Source organism: Corticium candelabrum, chromosome 13, assembly GCF_963422355.1.
Source record: "Corticium candelabrum chromosome 13, ooCorCand1.1, whole genome shotgun sequence".
Classification (NCBI taxonomy): Eukaryota; Metazoa; Porifera; class Homoscleromorpha; order Homosclerophorida; family Plakinidae; genus Corticium; species Corticium candelabrum.
This window is the reverse complement of record NC_085097.1, coordinates 6,366,569-6,390,385: the sequence shown is the minus strand read 5'-3', so window position 1 is coordinate 6,390,385 and position 23,817 is coordinate 6,366,569. Positions and strand designations below refer to the sequence as shown.

The window sequence follows — 23,817 nt, the reverse complement described above, 5'->3', positions numbered from 1 at the left end:
ACACACACACACACACACATACACACACACACACACACACACACACACACACACACACACACACACACACAAACACACACACACACACACACACACACACACACACACACACACACACACACACACACACCAAAAGCTCGATGGAGAGCCATATAGGACCACGCCCGTTCTATTGTGCAACCCGGATTAGAAGCCTCGCTACTCTCGGCACTAACAAGACCAAGCTCTTCGGACTCGGTACTATATGAGCGCAAGATTCTACATCGTGATGTCAGTCCTACTTACCGCATGTGCGGTGTAGGCCTGGAAACTGTCGACCACATTGTGGCAGGCTGTAGTGCTTTGGCACCGATGGAATACTCTGATCGACACAATCAAATGGCCTCCATCATTCACTGGGATGTTTGTCTCCATTTTGGGTGTTCCAGTGGACAGCAGATACTACGGGCATCATCCTGATAGGCTTGTGGAGACGGATGACATTACTATGATGTGGGATACCATTATCCCCACTGCCGGGAAGATCAAAGCCAATCGTCCAGACAGAAATCTGTCTCAGAAGTAAGAAGACAAACACTTGTCTTCTTATTGATATCAGCTGCCCTGCTGATGGCAACATTGGCAGGAAACATGCCGAGAAGTTGGCGAAGTGCAGCGACTTGCGAGTGGAGATAAGTCGCATGTGGACACTGGTGGTTTCGGTGGTCTTGGCAGCTTTGGGCACAGTGCACGTAGGTTTATTACACGGTGGCTGGACATTATTCTAGGTCATCACAACCTGCAGCACTTACAGAAAACAGTGCTTCTGGGATCTACTCGGATCCTTCGTAAAGTCATGTCTTCTTTCTAGACAGCCGTCATGGTCTAAGTACTTTTGAAGCAGGGTTTGCTTCCGGTACTTGTAATAGACTTTACAAACCAGACTGATCTTGTTGAGTACGACAACACGGTGTTGTGTTATTGCAAGACTAGCCCTCTCTCTATACACTGCAGATACGAATGCTAAATTTTCTACATAAAGTGTTAATAAAATGTTAAATTTGTAAATATGACAAACAATTGATGGTTGAATCAACTCGTGTCATGCACCAAAGACCTTTGATTTGCTCAACTTTGAAACAGTTTCCAGTTAAGATTTTAAACAAACACATGCGCATTATCAGTGAAGTTAGAATAACTCGTCGTGCAACGTACGTAAACTATTGTCTGCTGTCTTGACACAAGAATTGTTCTATTAGCGTACATAGAACCATGCATATCCGGAACTTTGCTTGCTACTACCGCTTTCTGTATCACAGTCATCGAAGCAGTAAGTTTCTTGTCCTCCAGTTGGACCCCAGCATGCACAACATTTGCCATCATCACATCCAAAGAAAGCAGTCGATTGGTCGTCTTGTCCAGATACTGCATTCTGTCCATGGAAACTGCAAGAAATGCCAAGCGATAAAGTACATGTCTACGCCAACTCTTAATCTATTTCTATTCTAAAAGTTTTCCTACAGTATTGTATGTAATACATGAACTGCGCTCCTATCGTTTTCCTGCTACGAGCGTATCATTGACGCAGCATTGCGCACTTGCCACCGGACAGGCTAAACTATTTATTAATTAACTCTCATCGCCAATTGCATTTTGTTCACCGTATTATGTCTTCACTTCTCTCATACTCTACTCTCCAAATCGTCTTGCATAGTCTATTTCAACGTCGTACGTCATGTTGGAAATTTATGATTTTGTGTGGGATTTTAAATTTGAAAATTCGTGTGATCTCCTTTGACACGACAGCCGTTATAAACAGTGAACTTGCTCAACATCAATATAAAGGAAATGCGAAGCGGCATGTATATAAATGCGACGTCTGCAGAAACTAAACGTTTTACATGGTACGACTTTGATGTTTGCAGGATGATCTATAGAGTTCGCTCTCTCATGCACGAACGACCGCAGTCAGCAGGCTCGATAAATGGTTTGGATCATTTTTGGTTGTTCGGGTTTTCGGTCATCAGTGTGGAAAAATGTTTCATTAAATTTTTATTACATCAAACTTGGCAACTGACTTGTAGCGTTAGATAGTAATAACTACATCGTATAGTATCGTACACCTTCGTATTTATAGTGCCGATTAATTCATCGAAATGGTTTATTGACACTGGAAAACACATGAATTAATTGCGATTTGCAACATAAAAATCACTAACGTCTCTTCTTCATGTTACAAACATTAGTATGCTCGTTGGCTTACCTAAATGAGCCGTCGTTGCCAGAAATAGAACAACCAGTTGAAGTGAAACAATTGTTGATGCCATTGAAGGAATTCTGATAGTTAATACGTAGAAGGAACTTACTCAAATAGTAGGGCATAAGAAAATGCATAACATTTAACTTACTGGACTTGGATCTTGAAATGCTGAACATCTATGATTGTTGTTTCTTGTACCACCGCGAATGTCAACTGTATATTCAATATCTGTGATTCCATCTTCATTATCGCACTTATTTCCATTATCAGATGTGAAAAGTTGGGCAAGAGGTCGAGGACGAGCTAAATGATAGTACCTGACATACACACCAACACATTTGACGTTGTCTATTATATTTATATCAAACAACAATTTTCTTTCTACCAATTTCCTTTCGTATCTTCCATCGAACTCGAAATGGCAAATTGCACACGAAAATCGTTGACGACGATGGATGGAAATCTATTTGACCATCCTTGCCCGCTTGTCAAAGTTACGGGCTCGCTTGTCGAATTTAAATTTCGTATGTTCGGTTGAAATGATTTGCCAATCAATAACCATTCGCCACCGTCTGTCGTCATATCACAATAACCCTACAAACACAAACATCATTAATTCGTAAAGACCAACCAAAAGGTTTCTGTATTATATTATATATATGGTTGAATATATAAATATATTAAATCACATTAATATATATATATATATATATATATATATATATATGGACTTGCATTTACTCCTAAAACAAGCTAGTGTACTTCCAGGTAACTACATGGCATTGTGTTCATGTAAGAAAATTTATTGTCATTTAGCAGAGAATAAAATTTTAAAGAAATTCTTACATTTATCGTTATCAAGACAAGCCTATTTTGCCAAACGAATATATATGCCACCAATTTTTACCACTGACGTTCGTTTGCTAAATTAATACTGAATGTAGTTTTAGAAATAAAGTTATAACGTATTTTAATTTCATTTCAAGTTTTGATTCAAGAACGCAAGTTAGTGATAAACTTGATTCATATTTGTACGCATCACAAATTTATAGAATGTGTCATCACTAAACAGAGCTTAGCAACTAAAAATGATGCCAACTGGCTGAGAAGTACCAACTTACCGTCACAGAGTCCATGTTGCTGTCTGTTAGGTTGTAGAGTCCATCTGGTAGAACAAATGAAAGATATGTGGGTTCTATCAAGTCTCGGCAACTGCTGCCTACAAACAAAAGTTTAGTTATTAATTATTTGGTAATTCCGTCAAACAAATATATATGATTTGGACCAAAGAATCTGTTTTACAAAAAGCTATTAATTTACCGTTTGTAAGGATGCCACCATTTGTCATCACTTCAATCCATTGAAATTTTCCATTTTCCAAGTCAGCACATATTATGAAGGCGTCTCTCCTAAGCGCAGAATTTACAAAAACGGGCAAGAGACGAATTGAGCCGCGAGTTGATGCTCCACACGAAGGCAAGTCGTCGATTGATGACACACTATTGACAACTCCAGTCTGTGAGAAGAACAAGTTTTCAATACTTGTAACGTACTGCGTTTAAGTTAACGTATTATGTCATGCGCAAAGTGTGGATATAGACAAACTGTGGATTTCTAGTTGTCCGACAAATTTGAGAGTTATGGTTAATGTAAGGGTTTGGGTTAGGGTTAGGGCTAAGATTATAGGTATGCATGGTTTGTATTGGCGATCTATAGTTGTACAGGTAATCCATGAATTGTCCAAATCTGCACTTTGAGCACGACATATACATTAATTAAAATCTCGCACCGTGTGCTCTCAGAAGCCACCCTAATACATAATATGCTTTAATTAATTTAGCGACACTGTGAAGATGCACTAACGCATTCGCAATCTTGATTCCGAGAGATCTATTTCAAGTTCTCCAAAACGAAGAATCGTTCGTAGGTGCAATTCGCCCATATAGTTGTATTGTTATTTTTACCACAATTTTGCAGTTTTCTTTCAATATTTTTGTTCGTTTTCTAAACAGAGTGTGGCAATTTCGCATCTTCAACTTGAAAATTTAATGCTATAGTCAGTATTTACGCTTTCCTTTGTATGTACGATAGAAACACTTAGCGATCTTTACTAAACATTTTGTAAGAGACTTAATTTTTTTCAATTAGTGCTTTGGAATCTGTTGCAGATGATTCATCCTTGTTGTAATCACTGGATTTAATTAATTAACTTTATTTATGATATGTATTTTTAACACTAACCTCAAAGCTTTGGTTGCCAAGCAGATTGCCTCTTTGAATTTGAACAATGGTTTCTTGTAATTCTGCGCTAACGTTCTGCATTTAATTATAAACATCAGTCTAATCTCAAAATGAAACTCTTTCATATCTAGCTCAACGAGATGCTGACCTGCGATTTGATCCGTTCCTGTCTTTCAGTCTGTAAATCACTTGTAAGGTTGCGTACTTGTAATTTTGTTGTCTGTAAAACAAGAAATACAAATAACCTACAAATCACTAAATTAGAAGAATGGCGTAGAACTGCTCTAAACGACAGACAAATTCTGTAGACACTGAGCGTTTAAGTGGAGTGATGGCCATGTCCACATCAATTGTGCCTCAGCAGCATCTGCGTGGGACCATCAGACAGTGACTATTACATCACGGACTGATTTGTTTATCAGATATAGAAATTTCTGCATTCCTTACTAACCATTTTGTAAGCCATGCTAATTTGAATGGTTGAAGAAGTCTATTGCACAGAAGTGTAACCCATTTCGACAAATACTGGATTTAATTAGACATATTTATCATATGTATTATTAATACTAACCTCTAAGCTTTGTTTGAGAAGCAGATTGTCCGTTTGAAGGTTAACAATGGTTTCTTTCAATTCTGCGCTAACGTTCTTCAGTTATAATTATAAACATCAGTCTAATCTCAAAATAAACTCTTTCATAATTAGCCAAACAAGATGTTAACCTGAGATTTGATTCTTTCAGTCTGCAAATCACTGGTAAGGTTACGTACTTGCAATTTCGTTGTCTGTAAAACAAGAAATACATATAATTTACAATTGAAAGAATGGCGTAGAACTGCTCCAAACAACAGACAAATTCTGTAGACAGATATCACTTTCACACGCAGTGTTGTCTTCTACTTTGGATGTGTCAAATTTGTATAGAGAAGTACCGTAACATGATAAGGAAAAAAAGCGTTATCTTTAGAGTACACTGTACGGGGTTTACGCAGGTTCTACAACATGCTGGACTAAAATTTTAGTGTTTCCTTGAACAAGTCTATTCTGAAAGTGTAAGCTAGACAATGTCCGTCTTGCGAGTTACTTTCCTACCGTCTTGCATGCAAGCACTGAAGACTTGAACACGCTTTGTTGTCGTCTTTTTAGATATGACAGTATATATATATATATATATATATATATATATATATATATAGGTTGTAGACGTCGCGGTGTTTGTACTAATTATATAAACATTAGTGTAATTTATTATAGATACACTATACGCCTCGGAAATAGGTCATACGTCAAAAAAGAACATTTGTTGTTACTTAGTCTTCAGTACCACGGAGTCTCGTGAGCCTAAGCTGAACAATACTATAGTACTACAAACGTCACATGGTGTCAGGACTATGGAGAAGCTACGCTATTTCTTTTGGAGCAGCCAATCTCGCAACACCAGTGAATAAAATGGTGGAAGCAATTTGAGATATACTTCCAAGAGGCTGAACTCTCGAAGAAGGCTAAAGCAACTGAAGTCGCGATCCTACTCAACGTGGCTGTAATCTAAGGGCTAGAAATCTACGATAGACGTTCGTCTTCACAGCAGGCGACGAAGGACCGGAGATCGGCGACGTCTTGAACAAATTCGACGACTATTGCAATCCGCGCAATAACGAGGTATCCGAGCGACACCAGTCGTGGAGTGGAGATCAACGTAAGACGAGACGGTAGATTAGTGGCTCATCACACTTCGCACAAAGGCAGCCACATGCGGTTTCGGTGATCAGAGATATGAGCTTAGCCGCGAAAAAATGTATTTGGAGTCAAAGACGGTCGAGTCAAAGAGCGAATTTTGAGAGAAGCAAATCTTAAGTTGCAGTCTGCATTGGACATCTGTAGAGCCGCAGAGACCAGCACTTACCTAGCCAAAATGATGACCAAAGACGCCACGCGAGTACTGTAGAACTCAAAGGGATGTCAAGAAGTTTGCAAGGTACTAGCCAGCTAACACCTGCCAAAGGACGAGAAAAGGCATCGAAGGCAGAAAAGACGGCGTCATGGAAGTATATACTGCGGCAGCTATCACGCACCTCGACAATGTCCGGTATATGGTAAGACTTGTGCTAATTGTCATAAGTGCAATCACTTGTACAAATTCTGCCAGCAGAGGGCCAAAACTGACTAAAAGCGGTCAACAGCTTGAGTGAAATTGCAGATGATCAAATTGACTCAGACGATTTGGATGACAGTCTGCTTATGGGTCTTTTATTTATTGCAACAGTCGCGGTCAACGACCACTGGGGCCAAGCACAATGCAATTCAAGTTAGATAGAGCGGAGCAAGGGCAAATGTTATGCCTTACCGAAGTTACAAAACATTCCGGCCAACGACTGGCGTTTCAAGGGCAATCAAGAAATCAATTGCACAGAAATAGAGAGCGTTAGTGGGTATAGGAGGTAGCAAAATTCGTCTTAGAGAAATCATGCACAACAATAGTAGAGTGTACCATCAGGTCAAGACCAATCTGGACTGCAAAATATCTTTCTTTCTTCGCAACACTCGACGAAGATATCGCTATTTTTTGCATTCAGGCGTGTCAGCAAATGAACTTAGTGAAAACGATAGGCAGCCTCAAGCTAGCACGCGCACAGAAATAAGCCCATTGCACAAGCAGTAAGGAGGGCCTGATTAACAGTTACCACAATGTTTTGAAAAGTTTAAGATCGTATAAAAGATCTTACTACATCAAACTGAAGGAAAATGCAGTACCAGTGATACAGCTTGCAAGGAAGTATTCCTACGCAAAGAGACAGAGACTGGAACAAGCCCTAGGTCGATTAAAAGACAAGGCGTAACAGCAGACGTAGAGGGACCGACAGAATGGGTGCACAATTTAGTTGTCACAGAAAAGAAGAACGGCTCACTAATGCTATGCCTACATCCAAGACCGCTAAAGAAGCAATCAGACGTGAGCATTACGCAATTCCGACTACAGGAGGTGTGCAAGCACAGCTTGCAGGCAAGACGATATTTACAGTGGTGGATATGAGAGACGATTTCTGGCATGTCAAATTGTCAGAACCATTAAGCTACCTGTGTACCTTGAGCACCCCATGGTGTAGGAAGCGCTTTTTTGTATGCCGTTTGACTTTTCTTCGGCCAGCGAGATACTGCAGCAACGAAATGACGATACACTTGGGGATATTGACATGTCCACGTCATAGCAGATGATTTGATCATTGCGGGAAAAGATGAGTAGGACCACGAAACGAAAGCAAGAGCTAAGAACGTAAAGTTCAGTCGGGACAAGTTGCACTACAAAATGAACCAAGTAAACTCTATGAGGCACCTCATTGGAGAAAATGGCCAGCAAGCGGAGGCGGCAAAGTGGAAGCTATCAACTACCCCAAAAGGATCGCATAGGTGTGCAACACGACTGTACTTGACATGATCAAGTATCTGGCGCCATACATCTCTGGAGAGTCGGGTATCACAGCACCTCTAAGAGATCTCCTCAAGAAAGGCGTCATTTGGCAATGTTTACAGCAGCATGACGAAGCACAGGACAAAATAATGGCAATTCTTACCAGCCAGCCGTTATTGGCGTGTTATAATGTGGTTCAGCCAATCAAGATTTAGGCAGATTAATCACAGTCCGGTCTGCATGAGAGCATTCCGTATGCAGAATGACAAGTCCCTAGCCTATGCGTAAGAACGCTAACATCAGCTAAACGTGCACTGCTTACGCACAAATAGAAAAGAAGATGCTCGCTATCACATTCGCTTGTCGGTAATTCCATCCCTACATTTACGGAAAGTTGACCCAAGTGGAATCCGACCACAAGCCCCTCCATTCAACAATGAAGGAACATCTTGGGTCTGTTCCTCCTCGCCTCCAGCACATGATGTAGCGATATCAGTTGGATGTGCGCTATGCATCGGGAAAGTCAATATCAGTAACAGATGCACTGTCTCGAGAGCAACTCCCGACAACAGAAGACAAGAATGACAGGTGAAATTTAGACATAGAAGTCACGGTTCACGCGATCACGATCTCACTTTCAATGAATGAGACTTGAAGAGATGAGCTACGAACGGCAACGGCTGAAGATAAAGAATTGCAGGCTCTCAGAAATATCATCATTTCGGTTTAGCCAGATGATATCAAAGCACCCATTTGCAGTCAGGCAGTTTTGGACCATCAGACGAAGCTGACCGGATGTTATTCAAAGGCACGAACTGGTTATCCCAACCACCATTCGACCAGAAATGCTCAGGAGAATTCACAAGCGTCATCAAGGAGCTGAGAAATCTAGAGAAGAGGCACGAGAAGTCATGTACTGGCCGTACGTGAACAAGGAGATTGAGGATTACGTCAGCAAGTGCACGACCTGTCTACGATTTAGGCGGTCGAATATCAAAGAACTACGCAAGCAACACGACATGCCAGAGTGACAGTGGAAAATGATAGCTGCAGATATTATGACATTCAAACAGCGAGACTATCTCATGGTAGTGGACTACTACTCTAAGTAGGTGGACGTACCACTCCAACTTGATGAAACGGCAAAATCAGTCATCACTACACCAAAATCCACATTTCTTCGACAAGTATACCGGACAGACCAATTTGTGACAATATGCCATTCGCCAGCCGTCAGGTCTATTTGTTTTCTAAAGAGTGGAGTTCCGGAGTACACCAATACCTGAGTTTAAAGCATCTCCAAGCAGCTATAGTAGTCGTCTGGCGGACGACCGCCCGTACGACCCTAAGACCGTATTTATGCTCGATTAACGCAGATGCAAATGAAGCTATTCCTCCAATAGACGAGAAGTGCTGTCATTACTGACCAATAGGCGAACGTGATATCATCATGAGGCTTCACCTCTCTCATGTTTGGTAGCTGCTATCCATTAACGAGAATTCTGCAATTGGGCGTCCGTCTTGCTAGTGTACATTGTATTGTTTATATACTATATTTGACTATGCAGTCTAACACAACTCAATACAACTGCCCGTAGTACGTATTCCACGGCAATCGGCGTTCAGTCAGATAAATAACGCGTCCCGGATATACCGACATTTTGTCTAGTCTTTTGCTTTGCGTAAATAGGGTTTAGCACATAGAACAACACCTAGTGTAGATTTGCAAAATACATGTTTTCCCACAACAACCAGGCGTCTAGAGAGGAAAGTTGATGGACTCAGGCGAGGCGCCATGCGTGTGTAGCTGTACCCGACTTCTACCATTTTGCTTGTTTCACACTATTTCTGCGTGGTGGTTGTGCAGTCTATCAGCTTGTACTTTCGGTGTGCGTGGCTGAGCAAACGCGGTGTTGTTGTGTGACATTCAACACATTTAGCGCGCTGCACGAAAAAATGCTCTCTCCGCGTCTGTTTGTTGAACTATGCGACTGACCTGTAAGTACGGAAGTCTGGAAACGCTTTGCACTTTGTTTAGTTAGACGGATGCATTGAAAGCCATTGCTGAGACGAGTGGGTTGGGCTAAAACCTCAGCATGCAAAACATTATCACGTGACGAGATATGCGATTACATACAGAGGCCGAGGATTTAGCCCTGTAATGTGCATCTCTATTCATTGCTGTTGTAGAAACGATTTGTGTTGTCTGCACTCAATACGGTCAATACGTGAAGTCTAATTGCTAGATATGATACGAAATTCCTTTTTAGAATAGCACCTCTAACTTAACCACCACACACTCCATAAACATCAAAGGCATTGTTGTTGCAGAAAGCATTTGTGTTGTTTGATAAAGCTCTCAATACGGCCACAATCGCTGATCCAGAATTTACTTGAAGGGCGCACGTAATTGTCATGAAAGTCTAAAGAAGTTAAATCACATGATCATGACCCGACCCATCGTTTGTGTGACATGTGACTGTGCCTGCACGAAAAGATCTACTCTCGGATCCGGTTGCGACGTTACTAAAGTGCGTTCACGAATTAGAGCGACTGGTGGAATGTAGGGTACACCCTAAGGCGTGGCGTAGTGCTTGTGTAAACGGATGCTATGTTGTCAAAGGAGGCAATTAACATCTATGTTTCAGAGTGGATGGTGTCAATGACAAATGAGGTAACTCTAGTATTACATGGAAGTGTAGGTATGAATGTGTTGCCTCTGGCTGCCTCGCTGGCTGGAAACGCGGTTTCCTTCATGATGCAATGAAATACTAAAAATTGTCTTTTTGCTATAACCCATGACTACAGAAATGGATGTTTCTATGCGCTCACTGGTTGTATGTGTCAGTTGCCTCTTCTAAAAACAGCTATATGTACGAGATACATACACTCATTCACTTCTGGCTCAGAGAAGCGTCTGAAAACCACGAGAACTTGACTAATTTGACCATATCAGAACCAAACTGACCAGCCATTTAGTGCATTCTTGAGCGTTGATGACATCACTATGAGGACTTTGACCTTCCTAGTTCCTCTGACCTACAGTATAGTCAGAAATGGGTCTTATATACTAAGTGGTGAACTTCAAAATCCTCCCTGGTTACGTAACCATGCATCTACTCAAACCAAATGAGCGTTGATGACGTCACTAATTAGGAAAACTCTGATCTTTCTCCCTCCTGACCTACACTATAGTCAGAAATGGGGCTTATCTAGACTAAATGGTGAACTTCAAAATTCTTCTTGGTTACCTAATCATACAACCACCTGACTATAAAACACCAGCCACCATTTACTCAAATTAATTATCACTTTGATTTTGTTGGATTTACTTCTACTTACAACTGTGTTCATCTATTTTCTAATTTCTGTATGGCAATGCACAAAGGGAAACATCTCAGAAGTATTGAAAAGACCTGGGTGCTTAAACTGCATGACTTCTTTAAGAGAGAAATGCAGGAAGGAGTTATGCTGTTGGACAAGCCAGCTGACCGTGTAGCTGAGGCTATTGGTATAAATAGGTCCACTGTATATCGGATCTACAAAGAACAGAAAGAAAAGGGACATGTCAGCAGTCCAACGAAAAGAGGTAAAATGGAACACAGTGGATCACTTGAAGAGTACACAGACAATTTTCAAGAAGGTGTCATTAGACGCAGAATACATAGATTCTATACAGACAAGACCTTCCCTACCATGTCGTTGCTGCATGCAGCTTTAGTACATGAAGTCAACTACCCTTTCTCTAAGACAAGTTTGTATAAGACAGTACGTAAGATGGGTTTTGCCTACAAAACTATGAAGAGGAAAAAATGTCTCTACGAGCAAAATCGTATCTTAACAGCAAGGGTCAACTACCTGAAACAAACACAAGGATTCAGAGAAAGGAATAGACCCATTGTATACTTGGATGAAACATGGCTACATCAACACCACACTTTGGAAATATGCTGGACAGACTGCGATGGAAAAGGTGGGTTAAGAATTCCTAGTGGAAAAGGGAAGAGGCTGATTATTTTACACGCGGGAGGAGAAATGGGATGGACACCAGAAGCAGAGTTGGTTTTCGTGGGGAAAAAAGACACTGGTGACTACCACAATGAAATGAACATTAGTCATTTTATGGAGTGGTTTGAGCATAAACTTCTACTCAATTGCCCACCTCAATCAGTTATAGTTCTAGACAATGCAAGGTATCACAATGCTGTAGTAGAAAAGATCCCTACGAAGTCTTCCAGAAAGCAAGATATGATTGACTGGCTGGCCAAACATAAAATACTCCATGAGCCCAAAATGTTGAAAATCGAACTGTTTGACCTAATCAAGAGATCCAATCCCATTTCTGTGTACCAGACGGATGTTCTAGCAGCGAAGTTTGGATGCGACTGTCTACGGCTACCCGTGGGACACTGCGAACTCAATTCCATTGAGCTGGTATGGGCACAGGTAAAACGACATGCTGCACAGCACAACACAGGGATAGCTGGGTTTACCATGGAAAACATCAAGCGCCTGTGTAGAGAAGGTCTAGCAAACGTTACTGTGGAAAAGTGTGCAAACTGCGTGAAGCACGTACGTGAGAAGGTGGAGAAGCATTACAGGACAATACACGGTGTTTTAGACGACGTTGTAGAGCAGATGGTCATTGAAGTTGGTCCTGAATCAGAAGATTCGTCGTCGTCTTCTGAAACTGAAAGTTCCAAGGATGAAGACTAGAAACGGATCCTAGCCGCACTCATTCCTAGCTAACTGACACCCCAACTGGGAAGTTTACTGTGTTGGGTTACTGTTAACAGCCTGCTAGCTATAACAATTATGTACTTAGCTTTATGCAATTAAATCTAATCCCGCCTTAGCCCCGCCTTTCTCCGCCCCCTAACTCATTAAAATACAGGAAATTGGCTCTAGTAACTTCAGTTACATCTCTGTAGCCTAACTGTGAGTGTAATTAGATCCGGCAAGTGAAGAGCTTTCGATTGATACCAATATCCGCCCGGAGGGCAACACCTTTGTCGCGCAAATGGCCACATTCCACCAGTCTCTCTAATGCGTGAACGAACTATAGACTTCACGAAGCAAAGAGATGTTGGCTGTGTTGAAACTTTACCAGACAACGCAAATGACTTCTACAACAGCATTGCTTACTAAGATGCTCCACAAAGTAATTTCCTGTCACATCTGCATAGAACTGTATTTAGCGCAAGTAGGCTTCATGCGTGTAGTAAAAAGAAATTGGCAACAATCTGTACGTAGTAAGAAATCACACTTACCTCAATCTCTTGGTCTCGTTTCTTTCCGTCTGTTTGGAATGAATGCTGCAATTTCTGTAAAACAATGGAATGAATAAACATTGTGCACAGATCAACGTCAGATATGTCTACAACAGGTTGTCTTGTTTCTAACCACCTACCTTGAGTTCCTCTTCAACGTACCGCACAGTAGTTGTGCACTAGAGAAAAGCAATTAATAGTCGTTTTACGAGCAATACAATTTTGCCTAAGTAGTACCGCTTACAGACTCTACAAGTCTTCCGGTCAGACAGTGACTGGATTCTACTCCAAGAAGGCTTTCTAGATAGACCTGAAGTAAAATTAGAGTTACAGAATACATAATATTATCTAAATCAACATGAAAAAGTCTCCTAGTACCCCAACGATAAGCACAAGCACGACAATGAAGAGAGTCTTCATTATACTAATGGTGTTTAGCGGAGACAACGCTTGTTCTGGGTCTTGCCAGTGAATGACGCTTGTGAAAACCAAATACGGTCATAAATCATAGACCACACAAGACTTCATATCCGCTGCGTGTTATGGTTCAACGCTTAGGCTTCTGCATCTCAATTATATGGTGACGCAGTCACGATTGCGGTCTCGGATATTTCCACATTATATGGTGACGCAGTCACGATTGCGGTCTCGGATACCTCCACAACGTTTGCGACGCCTCAAGTTCAACTTGATTTCGAGTGGACATGCATTACTCAAGTTTTCCTAAATAAAAATTTTTTGCAAGTACAATTTTGCCCATAGTTATTATATTGTTATAGCTGCCACGCTACGGCAATAGACCGACTTTGGTCGTGCCTTAATTAATTAATTAAAGGCTGGCCTACACTAATTCTATAAGCAAGCCGAGCGTCAGCCCAGCGTATATATATAACGCCAACGTCTACGTCCTACTGTAAACATGTCGACACCTTTCGCACGTTCTGACCAGCGTCAAGACGTTGGACTAGACCCGAGCTCTGTTCGACGGTCAACGTAATATAAACCGGAAATAGTACGGTTTTCTACTACAGTGAAACCTGTACTAAGCGACCACCTGTGGGACCTAGGGGTATTGGTCGCTTATGACAGGTGGTCGCTTAGTAAACGAAGCCTCGCGCTTCCACACACCTATAGACCTGCATGCCAGACCACCACGACACGGAACTTACAAAGTGCTAAACGTCTCGTTTCTTGTTTTCTGTGTTTTCCCCACGTCCATGTCTTTTGCTATCTGCCTCGCTGAGATTCCTTTCTCAGACAACTGAATAAGTTATCCTTTACCCGGTCAGCTAAACTCAGAACTTTTCGCGACATCATGCAAGCAAGAATTGATTTGGGATACTGTACAAGTGTACCGCACGTGTGTCGGCAACACCTCCGAGAGGTGACAGCCGTGTTGGAATGTGTAATCAAGACGGAAAGGTACATTGTGATCGCTTAGAAGAGGTGTTAATTACTGTAGGGCATTTGGATTAGCGGTCGTTGGTCGCGTTGGGCAGGTGGTCGCTTAGTACAGTAGCTATTGTATGGGACAACGTTCCGTGCCAGGCAGATGCGGTCGCTAAAGACAGTTGGGCGCTAAAGACAGGTGGTCGCTAAAGACAGGTGGTCGCTAAAGACAGGTGGTCGCTAAAGACAGGTGGTCGCTAAAGACAGGTGGTCGCTAAAGACAGGTGGTCGCTAAAGACAGGTGGGCGCTAAAGACAGGTGGTCGCTAAAGACAGGTGGGCGCTAAAGACAGGTGGGCGCTAAAGACAGGTGGTCGCTGAGAGAAGGTGGTCGCTGGTACAGGTTTCACTGTACCAATCGGCTGTCGCGCTTTCCCTCACGTGATATAGTTGTCCAGCATGGACGACGAAGATCTCATCAATGCTGTGAGAGACTTTCCTCGCCTATGGCGTGTTGGCGACCCTTGCTATAGAAATGCTAGAGATAGGGAATACGCCTGCAAAGAAGCAAGTGGCCGCAATACCAATAAAATAAAATAATTTTACCACCACTTCTCGAAAATAAACAACACAACTGACCTGTCTACAAATACTGACGCAAAATCGATTGCTTTCTTACTTTTACGATATTTATACGGGAATCTAACATTATGTAACCATGAGACATTTTATGTCCCGTATACGATAAACTCTTTCGACTACAGACTATTTGATGACTTTGCGGTCATGCCAAACAGCATTCGCTATGTACGATTTTAGATAAATTTTTACAGGTAGCACGTCTAGCAAGAGAATATCGTGTATGTTCGTAATTCTTCGCGACAATTACCACCAGCTTAGGTGGTGTTCCGGACTTTAAAGACACATAGCTGTGGAAACACGGCTTCAATTACTAGTATAGTTAGCTACGAGCGGATGCGCATTGTAAGAGACACGGGTAAAGTTATGAGCGAAGTAAGGGAAGAGATCAATGCCAAAGTGGCAGATTGGAGAGAAGAAGGAAAAGCAGAAGTTGTTGCTGGAGTAAGGCAAACAAACGTATTGAATGGCTTGGATACATCTAATATAATGAAATCTTAAGAGTGCAAAAATCACAGCACATAACTTAATAACGCAACCATCCAAATCACTAAATTTAGAACTAACAGACATTAATAATCTCTATCCACCCATCCATCCATACAATCTAGTACATATCTACACTTCAATCTCTACACAGACAGCTGCATGATTTACATGTATTTGCTCTGTACAAATATGGATTCAAACTTACATCAGCTAATTCTGCAGTCACTTCCAGATTATCGTCATCTTTAGAAAGTGTCTAACAAAGTTTTAAGGAGTATTATTTAATCAAGATATATGAATACACAACAGTTGACCTACCATGCACGATGATGGTCCTGATGAATCTTTACTCTGGCACACTCTTGCCTTATACAAGAAACAGAAGATCTCAACTTTATAATAAGTGTATTTAATATTTAAATTTTGATTGCAAACACACCTTGTAAGAATCAAAAGGCTCTCCAATAGTTGATTCCACCTTTCGTTTTCTTTGCTAGCATGCAGAAGAAATAAATGTCAGTAGCCTCGAAGGAAATTTGCACAATCAAGTTATTACCTCAGCAGCTGGTTTCACAAGAATCCTGTTTCTATCTTCATGAGTTGTGGCCTTGATCATAAAGTCAGACTTCGTTTGGCGTTTGTTACTTGCATGCATGACTTCACGTTCCTATATATAGCAGCTACACCGATCAACTTCAGTTTGCAATTATACAAATACCATGTCCGAATGTCCTACATATCGATCTAGGTTTAGGTCTATTTGCCGTTTTGCTGGAAGCTTGTGGTGTCCTGCACAAAATTAGTTACAAATAAACTTGTCAGAAGATGATCCAGCAAGCCCTGATCGATGCACTATAAGTGGAGCTCCATTTGGACACCTCGGTAAATAATGTGTTGAGGCCTTATCGCTTGTTGAGAGCGTTGCCTAGTGGAAACGATCTCGTTGTGGAACCGCTTCGAATTCGACCAACTACAACGTGTCATAATCGATGATCATGTCGATCGTAAAACTTTGAATTTGTAGAATGTTGGGGCATTACTATATGCATGCTAACTAGAAACCTTGCAGCCGGTTGTAATGAAGAAGCACTAGTAGTGCAAACCCTCGGCCGGTATGCACCTTGAAGGTAAAGAGTCGCGCTATGACAGAATCCTATGACAAAATCTTATGATGTGAGTAATACCTAGAGTAGCATTATTGCCTCGCAGCTGGTGGATCGTTACGAGAGTGGCGGCTAGAAAGCAAAGATTGGTGTAGATTTGTCTGTAAAATATACGGGAATGTGTTGGTTGTATGTTTTATTTTGTAGTAGTGTCGAGTCTGTAGCCATTCGTTACAGCTGGCGTTCACAGGTACGGTAGTGTGTCAACTATATATTTACCCGAGGCCCGTATTTCCGGGCTCGAGTATAGTAATCGTTCGATGACCGTACGAGCGACCGAGCGACCGTATATTAATTCCAGTATCATCCTACGCACTTCCACATCTGTTTTGGTCATGGAAGTACAATATGTTTATTTCAATGCAACCATTAATTTCATTCACTCTGTTAAGCAGTTAACTATCCACACAAAATTGTAGTTGTTTCGAGTCGAGGCTTGTATGTTGGTGGTTGTTTTATTGTGATATTACAAGTGATACAAGTGACTACACGCAAAGTGATACTATAATTAAGTGGAGGTGGCAAGTTACAAATGTCTACATAAAAGTGCAGTAATTCTGCGTTCGTTGTTGAGGTCTGTACTGTCTTGGGTGCTCATGCTGCTGCAGTTCCATTCTCAGTGCTGTTGTTGGTGATGTGGGTGGGTGAGGTGGTAGTGTTTCTGTTGCAGCTGTTGGACATGCTGGTGTCGTTGCTGCTGGTGGGTTGACCATGCTGCTTGTGTTGTTGGTGTGAGTACTGTTGGTTGTGCCGTTTGTGTATCTGGTGTTTCCGTTTCTGCTGCTCTTTCTGTTGTGCCAATATGTGGTTGTACAACTGAGCCAGACACACATGATCAGAAGAATGAATTGTTTCTCACTTAATTAACACTTGCTTTGAATGACTTCTGCAGGTCAAAATACACCCACATATACCCACACATCAAAAGTGGGAAATCACAGACATTGTATTTGATTTGTTATGCTTAGGAGGTTATCTGTTTCTAAGCAATGACGTTATGATGACTTTCCCTGCTTCTTAATCTTGTTAATATGTGTAAAATACACCTGTGTTCAGCAGATGTAACATTAACATTTTAATTAGTTGCATGTCTCATAAAAGAAAGCAGAATGAAAGTATACATAACTATATAGCAATATGTGAGTACGATAGCTATACATCTATACCAAAAACCCTCAACAACCCTCTGAAGAATACAAAAGTAAATTCCAATATTTGGCAGAGTTGATGCAGTATGTTATAGAGTGGGAAGGAACACCCCAAAGCTAGCTGTTCAAATGACTCAATGTGGCTCTTAATTAACAATAGTTTAGTGTTTTCTCATCGAGACGAATCTTTTATCAGGATGTACAAATGAGTGACATAGACATTACTAATGATATTTATAGGTGTGTTCACTATGGTGTGATATGCTTTGATTACCTGGTTTGTACACCTCTATCTGGACCTATTGTGATGCTGTGTGTGTGCGTGTGTGTGTGTGTGTGTGTGTGTGTGTGTGTGTGTGTGTGTGTGTGTGTGTGTGTCTGTGTGTGTGTGTGTGTCTGTGTGTCTGTGTCTGTGTGAGTGTGTGAGAGAGAAGAATCTCTAGATCTACACATGGCGTGTCTCTCTGACAACAGAGTTAGAATACTTGAAATAACAAAGGACACAACAATTAGGTACTCTGTTATATCTCCATGATAGCTCTGTGATAGCACTGCAATAGCCACTAAAACGAAGTCCTCTGTCATCTAGCACTAGCACTCTTATATTTTTGCTGTTCCACCATATTCCGGGTCGTCATCTCGACGGTCGGCCGCGTTCAGACTGTCGACGCCTTCTTCGTCATCTTTCGAAAGAAGAAAAAGGTTAAGATTGACAAAGGCTGTTCGTTTACGAAAATTCGAAGCTCGCACAGACCTCGTGGTACCGCCGTAATTACAGTGCGCGAGAAATATGCAAATAAAATACGACGTGCTGCTCTATGATTGACTGATTGTAATTGCTAAGTTTGTCCAAGTAATCTATATTTAGAAGTGGTATAGAAGGCGTTACGAAAGAAAAGCGTTGCCCGCCTGATAAGTATATGTAAGTTGTGCATACGTGTTTCAGCTACTGAACCAAACAGCACGCTTTGCAAACTGCAATCTAAGGCAGATATTCTAGAATTTGGAGTCCCGATCGAAAAAATTACAAATGCGTCTGATAGAATTTATTATTACCCGAGGCCCGCATTTCCGGACTAAGGGTATACTAATAGTTTGATGAAAGACCGACCACCGACCGTATTTATACTCGATTAGAGCAGATGCAAATGAAGGTATTCCGACCAATAGACGAGAAGTGGTGTCATTACTGACCAATAGACGAACGTGATGTCATCATGAGGCTCCACCTCTTTTTGTTTGGTCCAGCTGCTATGAGAATTCGGCCATCGGGCGTCTGTCCTGTACATGGTGTTTATATTATCCTTTGCTTTACTGGTTTAGCACATAGAAACAACGCCTACAGTGTACATTTGCATGTGTATGTTTTCCCACAAAAAACCAGGCGTCTACTAGTAGGGAGCGAAGGTATAGCTGTAAGTGACTTGTAACATTTTTCTTGTTCCAAAGTGTTTCCGCGTAGTGGTTCTGTAGTGTGACAGCTTAAATTTTTCGGTGTGCGTAGCTGAACGGCTGGAGTGTTGTTGCAAAAATTACAACAGAAATGTGGCGTTTGACGGGAATTTGAGAATGGGAACGTGCATTGTCCATGACAGCGTCTGTTTGTCGGTCGGACGAAGCGGCTGAGTTGTCAGTACGCTAGTGCGTCTCTCTATTAATTTTTGTTACAGTAGCCAAAGTCAGAGCGAATGTAGACGTGCACGTGCATGTTTTTCCCACACTATTGTTTTGTTTCGGCTCTGGCGGCTCTGGGGTCACCTCAATACAACAACCAAATTGCGGTTACACGAATATGGTAGGTGTAATAACCACAACGTGAGGGGATTTTCAATGATGTCAAATGCAGGAGTATATTTGTGCCTCTTGCCTCACATGTCTTAGTTAGCGCCATGTATACTATAGTGTGCATGTACACCAACCCAGGGTGGAGCACTGTATAGTGCTTCTCTATTTAATTCATCCGTTAAAAGCATACGTAAGCATATCTCGTTCTGCAAATGCGTCAAATGTCTCAATTTGATTGAACAATCGCAAAGGTGTATGCGGGACGCAGTGTACTAAAGCATGTGGCCGAAACGTTTCTCTAACCAACATTGACAAATTAATAATGGTTATTAATTGCAGTTGTTAGAACCTTAGCTCTATATACAATGCAGATAAAAAAACGTAGTGCGTTTTACATAAGAGTTATTATAATGTTAAATTTTTAAATATAACAAACAATTGATAACAAATCAACTCGTTTGCTTTATACGCATGTACACCAAACACTTTGAATTGCTCGACTTTGAAACATTTTCCAACTATAATATCAGACGAACACATAGACAGTATCAGCAACGTATACGTATGCTATTGTCTGCTGTCTAGACACAAGAATTGTTCTATTAACGTACATAGAACCATGCATATCCGGAACTTTGCTTGCTGCCACCGTTTAGTGTGTTACAGTTATCGTAGCAGTAACTTTGTTGTCCTCCAGTTGGACCCCAACATGCACAACAGTTGTCATCATCACATCCAAAGAAAGCAGTCAAATGTCTGTCTTGTCCAGATATTGCTCTCTCTTCATGGAAACTGCAAGAAATTCCAAGTGATAAAGTGCGTGCCTATGCCAACTCTTAATTTATTCCTATTCTAACGGTTTTCCTAAGTACTGCATGTAATACATGAACTCCGACGCTCGATCGTTTTTGAGCTACGAGCGTATCATTGCCGGCAGATCGCGCTTGCTACAGGACAGGATAAAGTATTTATTAATTAATCATCTCTCATCGCCCATTGCAATTGATAAAGTTAATATTTCTTGTCTCAAAGCGTTTTGCATAGTTTATTTCAACGTTATCATGTTAGAGATTTCCGATTTTGTGTAGATCAATTAAAGCAGAATTTCGAAATTTGAAAATTTGTGCGATCTCGTTTAATTTGACGTGACAATCGTCACGGTAACTTGCTCAACGTCAATATACATTCATACCAACTATGTACAGAGCGGAACTTTAGTATATGTGACGTTTGCAAAAACTAAACGTTTTATGGTACCATATATATATGTAAAGTTCGCACTCTCACCCACAGACGACCGCGCAGTCTGCAGGGTCGATAAATGATTTGGATCACGTTTTATTTAAATTTTCGGTTATCACTGTGGAAACGTTTCATGAAATTTTTATCGCGTCAAACTTGGACAACTAGCAAATGATTGTCATGACTAGTAATTTATAACTGCATCATACGACTATATAGTATCGCACACTTTTAGTATGCATAGCGCCGATTAACTCAACGAAATAGTTTATTGATACTGGCAGAAACGTCAATATTGGTTACAATTTAAAAAATAAAAATCAAAAACGTTTATTGATGTTACAAACATTAGCATGCACGTTGTCTTACCTAAATGAGCCGTCGTTGCCAGAAATATAACAACGAGTTGAAGTGAAACATTTGTTGATTTCACTGGAGTAACTCTGACAGTTAATACATAGAAGCAACTTACTGAAACAGTAGGGCATGAGAAAATAAATAACAATTAACTTACCGAATAAATATCTAGAAATGCTGAACATCTATGATTGTTGTTTCTTGCACCACTGCCAATGTCAACTGTATATTCAATATCTGAGATTCCATTATCATGACCACAACCATTTTCATTATCACGTCCAGATGTGAATAGTTGATTAAGACGTCGAGGACGAGCTAAATGATAGTACCTGACAAACACACCGACACATTTGACGTTCTCTATTATATTGATATCAAACCACGATTTTGTTTCTAACAATTTTCTTTTGTATCTTCCATCGAAGACGAATTGAAAAATTGAACACGAAAATTGCTGACGACGATGGATAGAAATCTATTTGACCATCCTTGCCCGCTTGTTAAAGTGATGGGTTCGCTTGTTGAACGAAAACGTCGCACGTTCGGCTGAAATGACTTGCCAATCAATAACAATCCACCACCGTCTGTCGTCATATCACAATAACCCTAAAAACACAAACATCAATAATTTGTATATAATACTATACGGTCAATCGAGTTAAACATGTAATTATAGATTTGCATTTGCTCCTTACAACAAGCTAGTGTACATCAAACAGGTAACTGCATAATGTTATGTTTATTTAAGAGAAATATTGTCCTTTAGCGAAGAACAAAATTTTGCAAGATATACTTGATTTATCGTTTGTACGCATCGCAAATATATAAAATAGAAAATGTTACCCGTTGTTATTAATTAAAGAACCTATATAGAGCAACTCAACATAATTTTTCAACTTGTTAGGAGGTACCTTGCACCTTACCGTCACAACGTCCATCTCGCTGTCTCGTATGTTGTAAAGTCCATCTCGTAGAAAAATAGAATCTAGTGATTTTTTTCAATTCTCGGCAACTGCTGCCTACACAAAATCGTTTAGTAATTAGTAATTGGTGATTCCTTTAAACAAATAGATACAAATGCAATAAGACTTTGTCCAAAGAATTTGTTTTATCATACCGGTAGGAATCCAACTTTGTGTCATCACTTCAATCCATTGAAATTTTCCATTTTCCAAGTCAGCACATATCATGACGGCGTCTCTCGTAACCGCAGAGTTTCCAGATACAGGCGAGAGACGAAGTGAGCCGCGAGTGGATGCTCCACACGAAGGCAAGTTGTTGAGTGATGACACAGGTTTGACAACTCCGGGCGCACCGACGTCTCCCTGTCAGTAACCTCACTCGAACTTGCGCTTTTAATTAACTAGAGCCATCAACGTAAGATTACCTTGCTTCCTTTCGGGCCTACTGGACCAACGTTACCTTTAGCACGTTTACTGCCCAATGAACCCTAAACACAGCGTGTGTACTCGAGTTAGACTGATATCTTATTGTACTTCAAATTGTCTGCAATACATTAGATCCTGGGAGACCGATGTCTCCTTTAAATCCTGGAACACCGATTTCTCCTTTCGATCCATTGAAACCCTGTAGACCTCTTGGACCCTACAAATATATGTCTCACAAGACTTCTCTTTAAATCAGATGTCAAATTGTTTGCTACCTCAAGACCAATTGGAGCTTGCATACCAACTTCTCCTTTCGATCCTTTAAGACCATGTAGACCTTTTGGACCCTGTATACCTCTCAGACCCTAAAAATCAATGTGTGTCTTCTTCTACTTTTATTATATTAGATGTCAAAGTGTTTGCTACCTCAGGTCCTTGGATACCGATGTCTCCTGTCGATCCCTTAAACCCCATGAGACCTCTTGGACCCTACAATGTGTGTCTACGGTGGTCTTCAAGTTATCTACGCAATGACTTACCATTTCTCCTGGACTTCCCTGTTAAAATTAAATAAATATTAATATTTAGTTCAGCTACAAATTTGTAGTTTACTTTCTCTCCTTCCCCTCCCCCCCCCCCCCCCTCTAAGCCAGACACGTTGTAATGGCCTGCCGTCTTGATACAGTAAGAACATTGCTACGTCAAATCTGACGAAGGAATGAAATTTTTAAAATGTAATTACTTGATTCTGTTTGAGGTAAGACTGTAACGGTTGACAAACTTGAACTTCTGGAGCTTCAGAGTGTGTGGAGTCTCCAGTTTCATGAGTAAATGATCTACGTAAACAACAAGGTCAATGAACAGAAACGTTAAGGTTAACTTTGACTCTACATACCCGACGATGAAGAAGCTGCAAACAATTGCAACAGAAATGAATAAGTTTGAGTTCATATCGCTCTCTAAGCAAGAAATACAATGACACAAGGAGTTCATCATTCCTAGCTTATGTATGTATAGCAATTGCGTTAGTGTATCTGCATTAATGTACGAGTATGTCTAGT

The 23,817-nt window shown here is 40.9% G+C and overlaps 1 protein-coding gene across 1 annotated transcript; it reads right to left on the bottom strand.

Annotated features, from left to right (window-relative positions):
- Positions 1-799: 799 nt before the first annotated feature.
- Positions 800-13,681, bottom strand: LOC134188831 (uncharacterized). The gene is made up of 14 exons (XM_062657034.1): positions 13,533-13,681; positions 13,399-13,464; positions 13,295-13,333; positions 13,155-13,208; positions 5,201-5,263; positions 5,052-5,126; positions 4,629-4,700; positions 4,481-4,555; positions 3,560-3,755; positions 3,361-3,458; positions 2,625-2,833; positions 2,388-2,556; positions 2,243-2,316; positions 800-1,424 (listed from the first exon to the last, which is right to left on the bottom strand). The coding sequence occupies exons 1-14, from the start codon at positions 13,572-13,574 to the stop codon at positions 1,235-1,237; spliced, it is 1,422 nt and encodes a 473-aa protein (XP_062513018.1). The 5' UTR covers positions 13,575-13,681; the 3' UTR covers positions 800-1,234.
- Positions 13,682-23,817: the final 10,136 nt, after the last annotated feature.

What these genes read in the sequence shown, in the direction of transcription:
- LOC134188831 (XM_062657034.1), bottom strand. Translation starts at nt 13,574, where the DNA reads ATGAAGACTCTCTTCATTGTCGTGCTTGTGCTTATCGTTGGG. An exon ending in ACGTTGAAGAGGAACTCAAG is followed by an intron (nt 13,209 to 13,294) that starts GTAGGTGGTTAG and finishes ATTGTTTTACAG; the next exon opens with AAATTGCAGCATTCATTCCA. An exon ending in CATTTCAAGATCCAAGTCCA is followed by an intron (nt 2,317 to 2,387) that starts GTAAGTTAAATG and finishes ATTAACTATCAG; the next exon opens with AATTCCTTCAATGGCATCAA.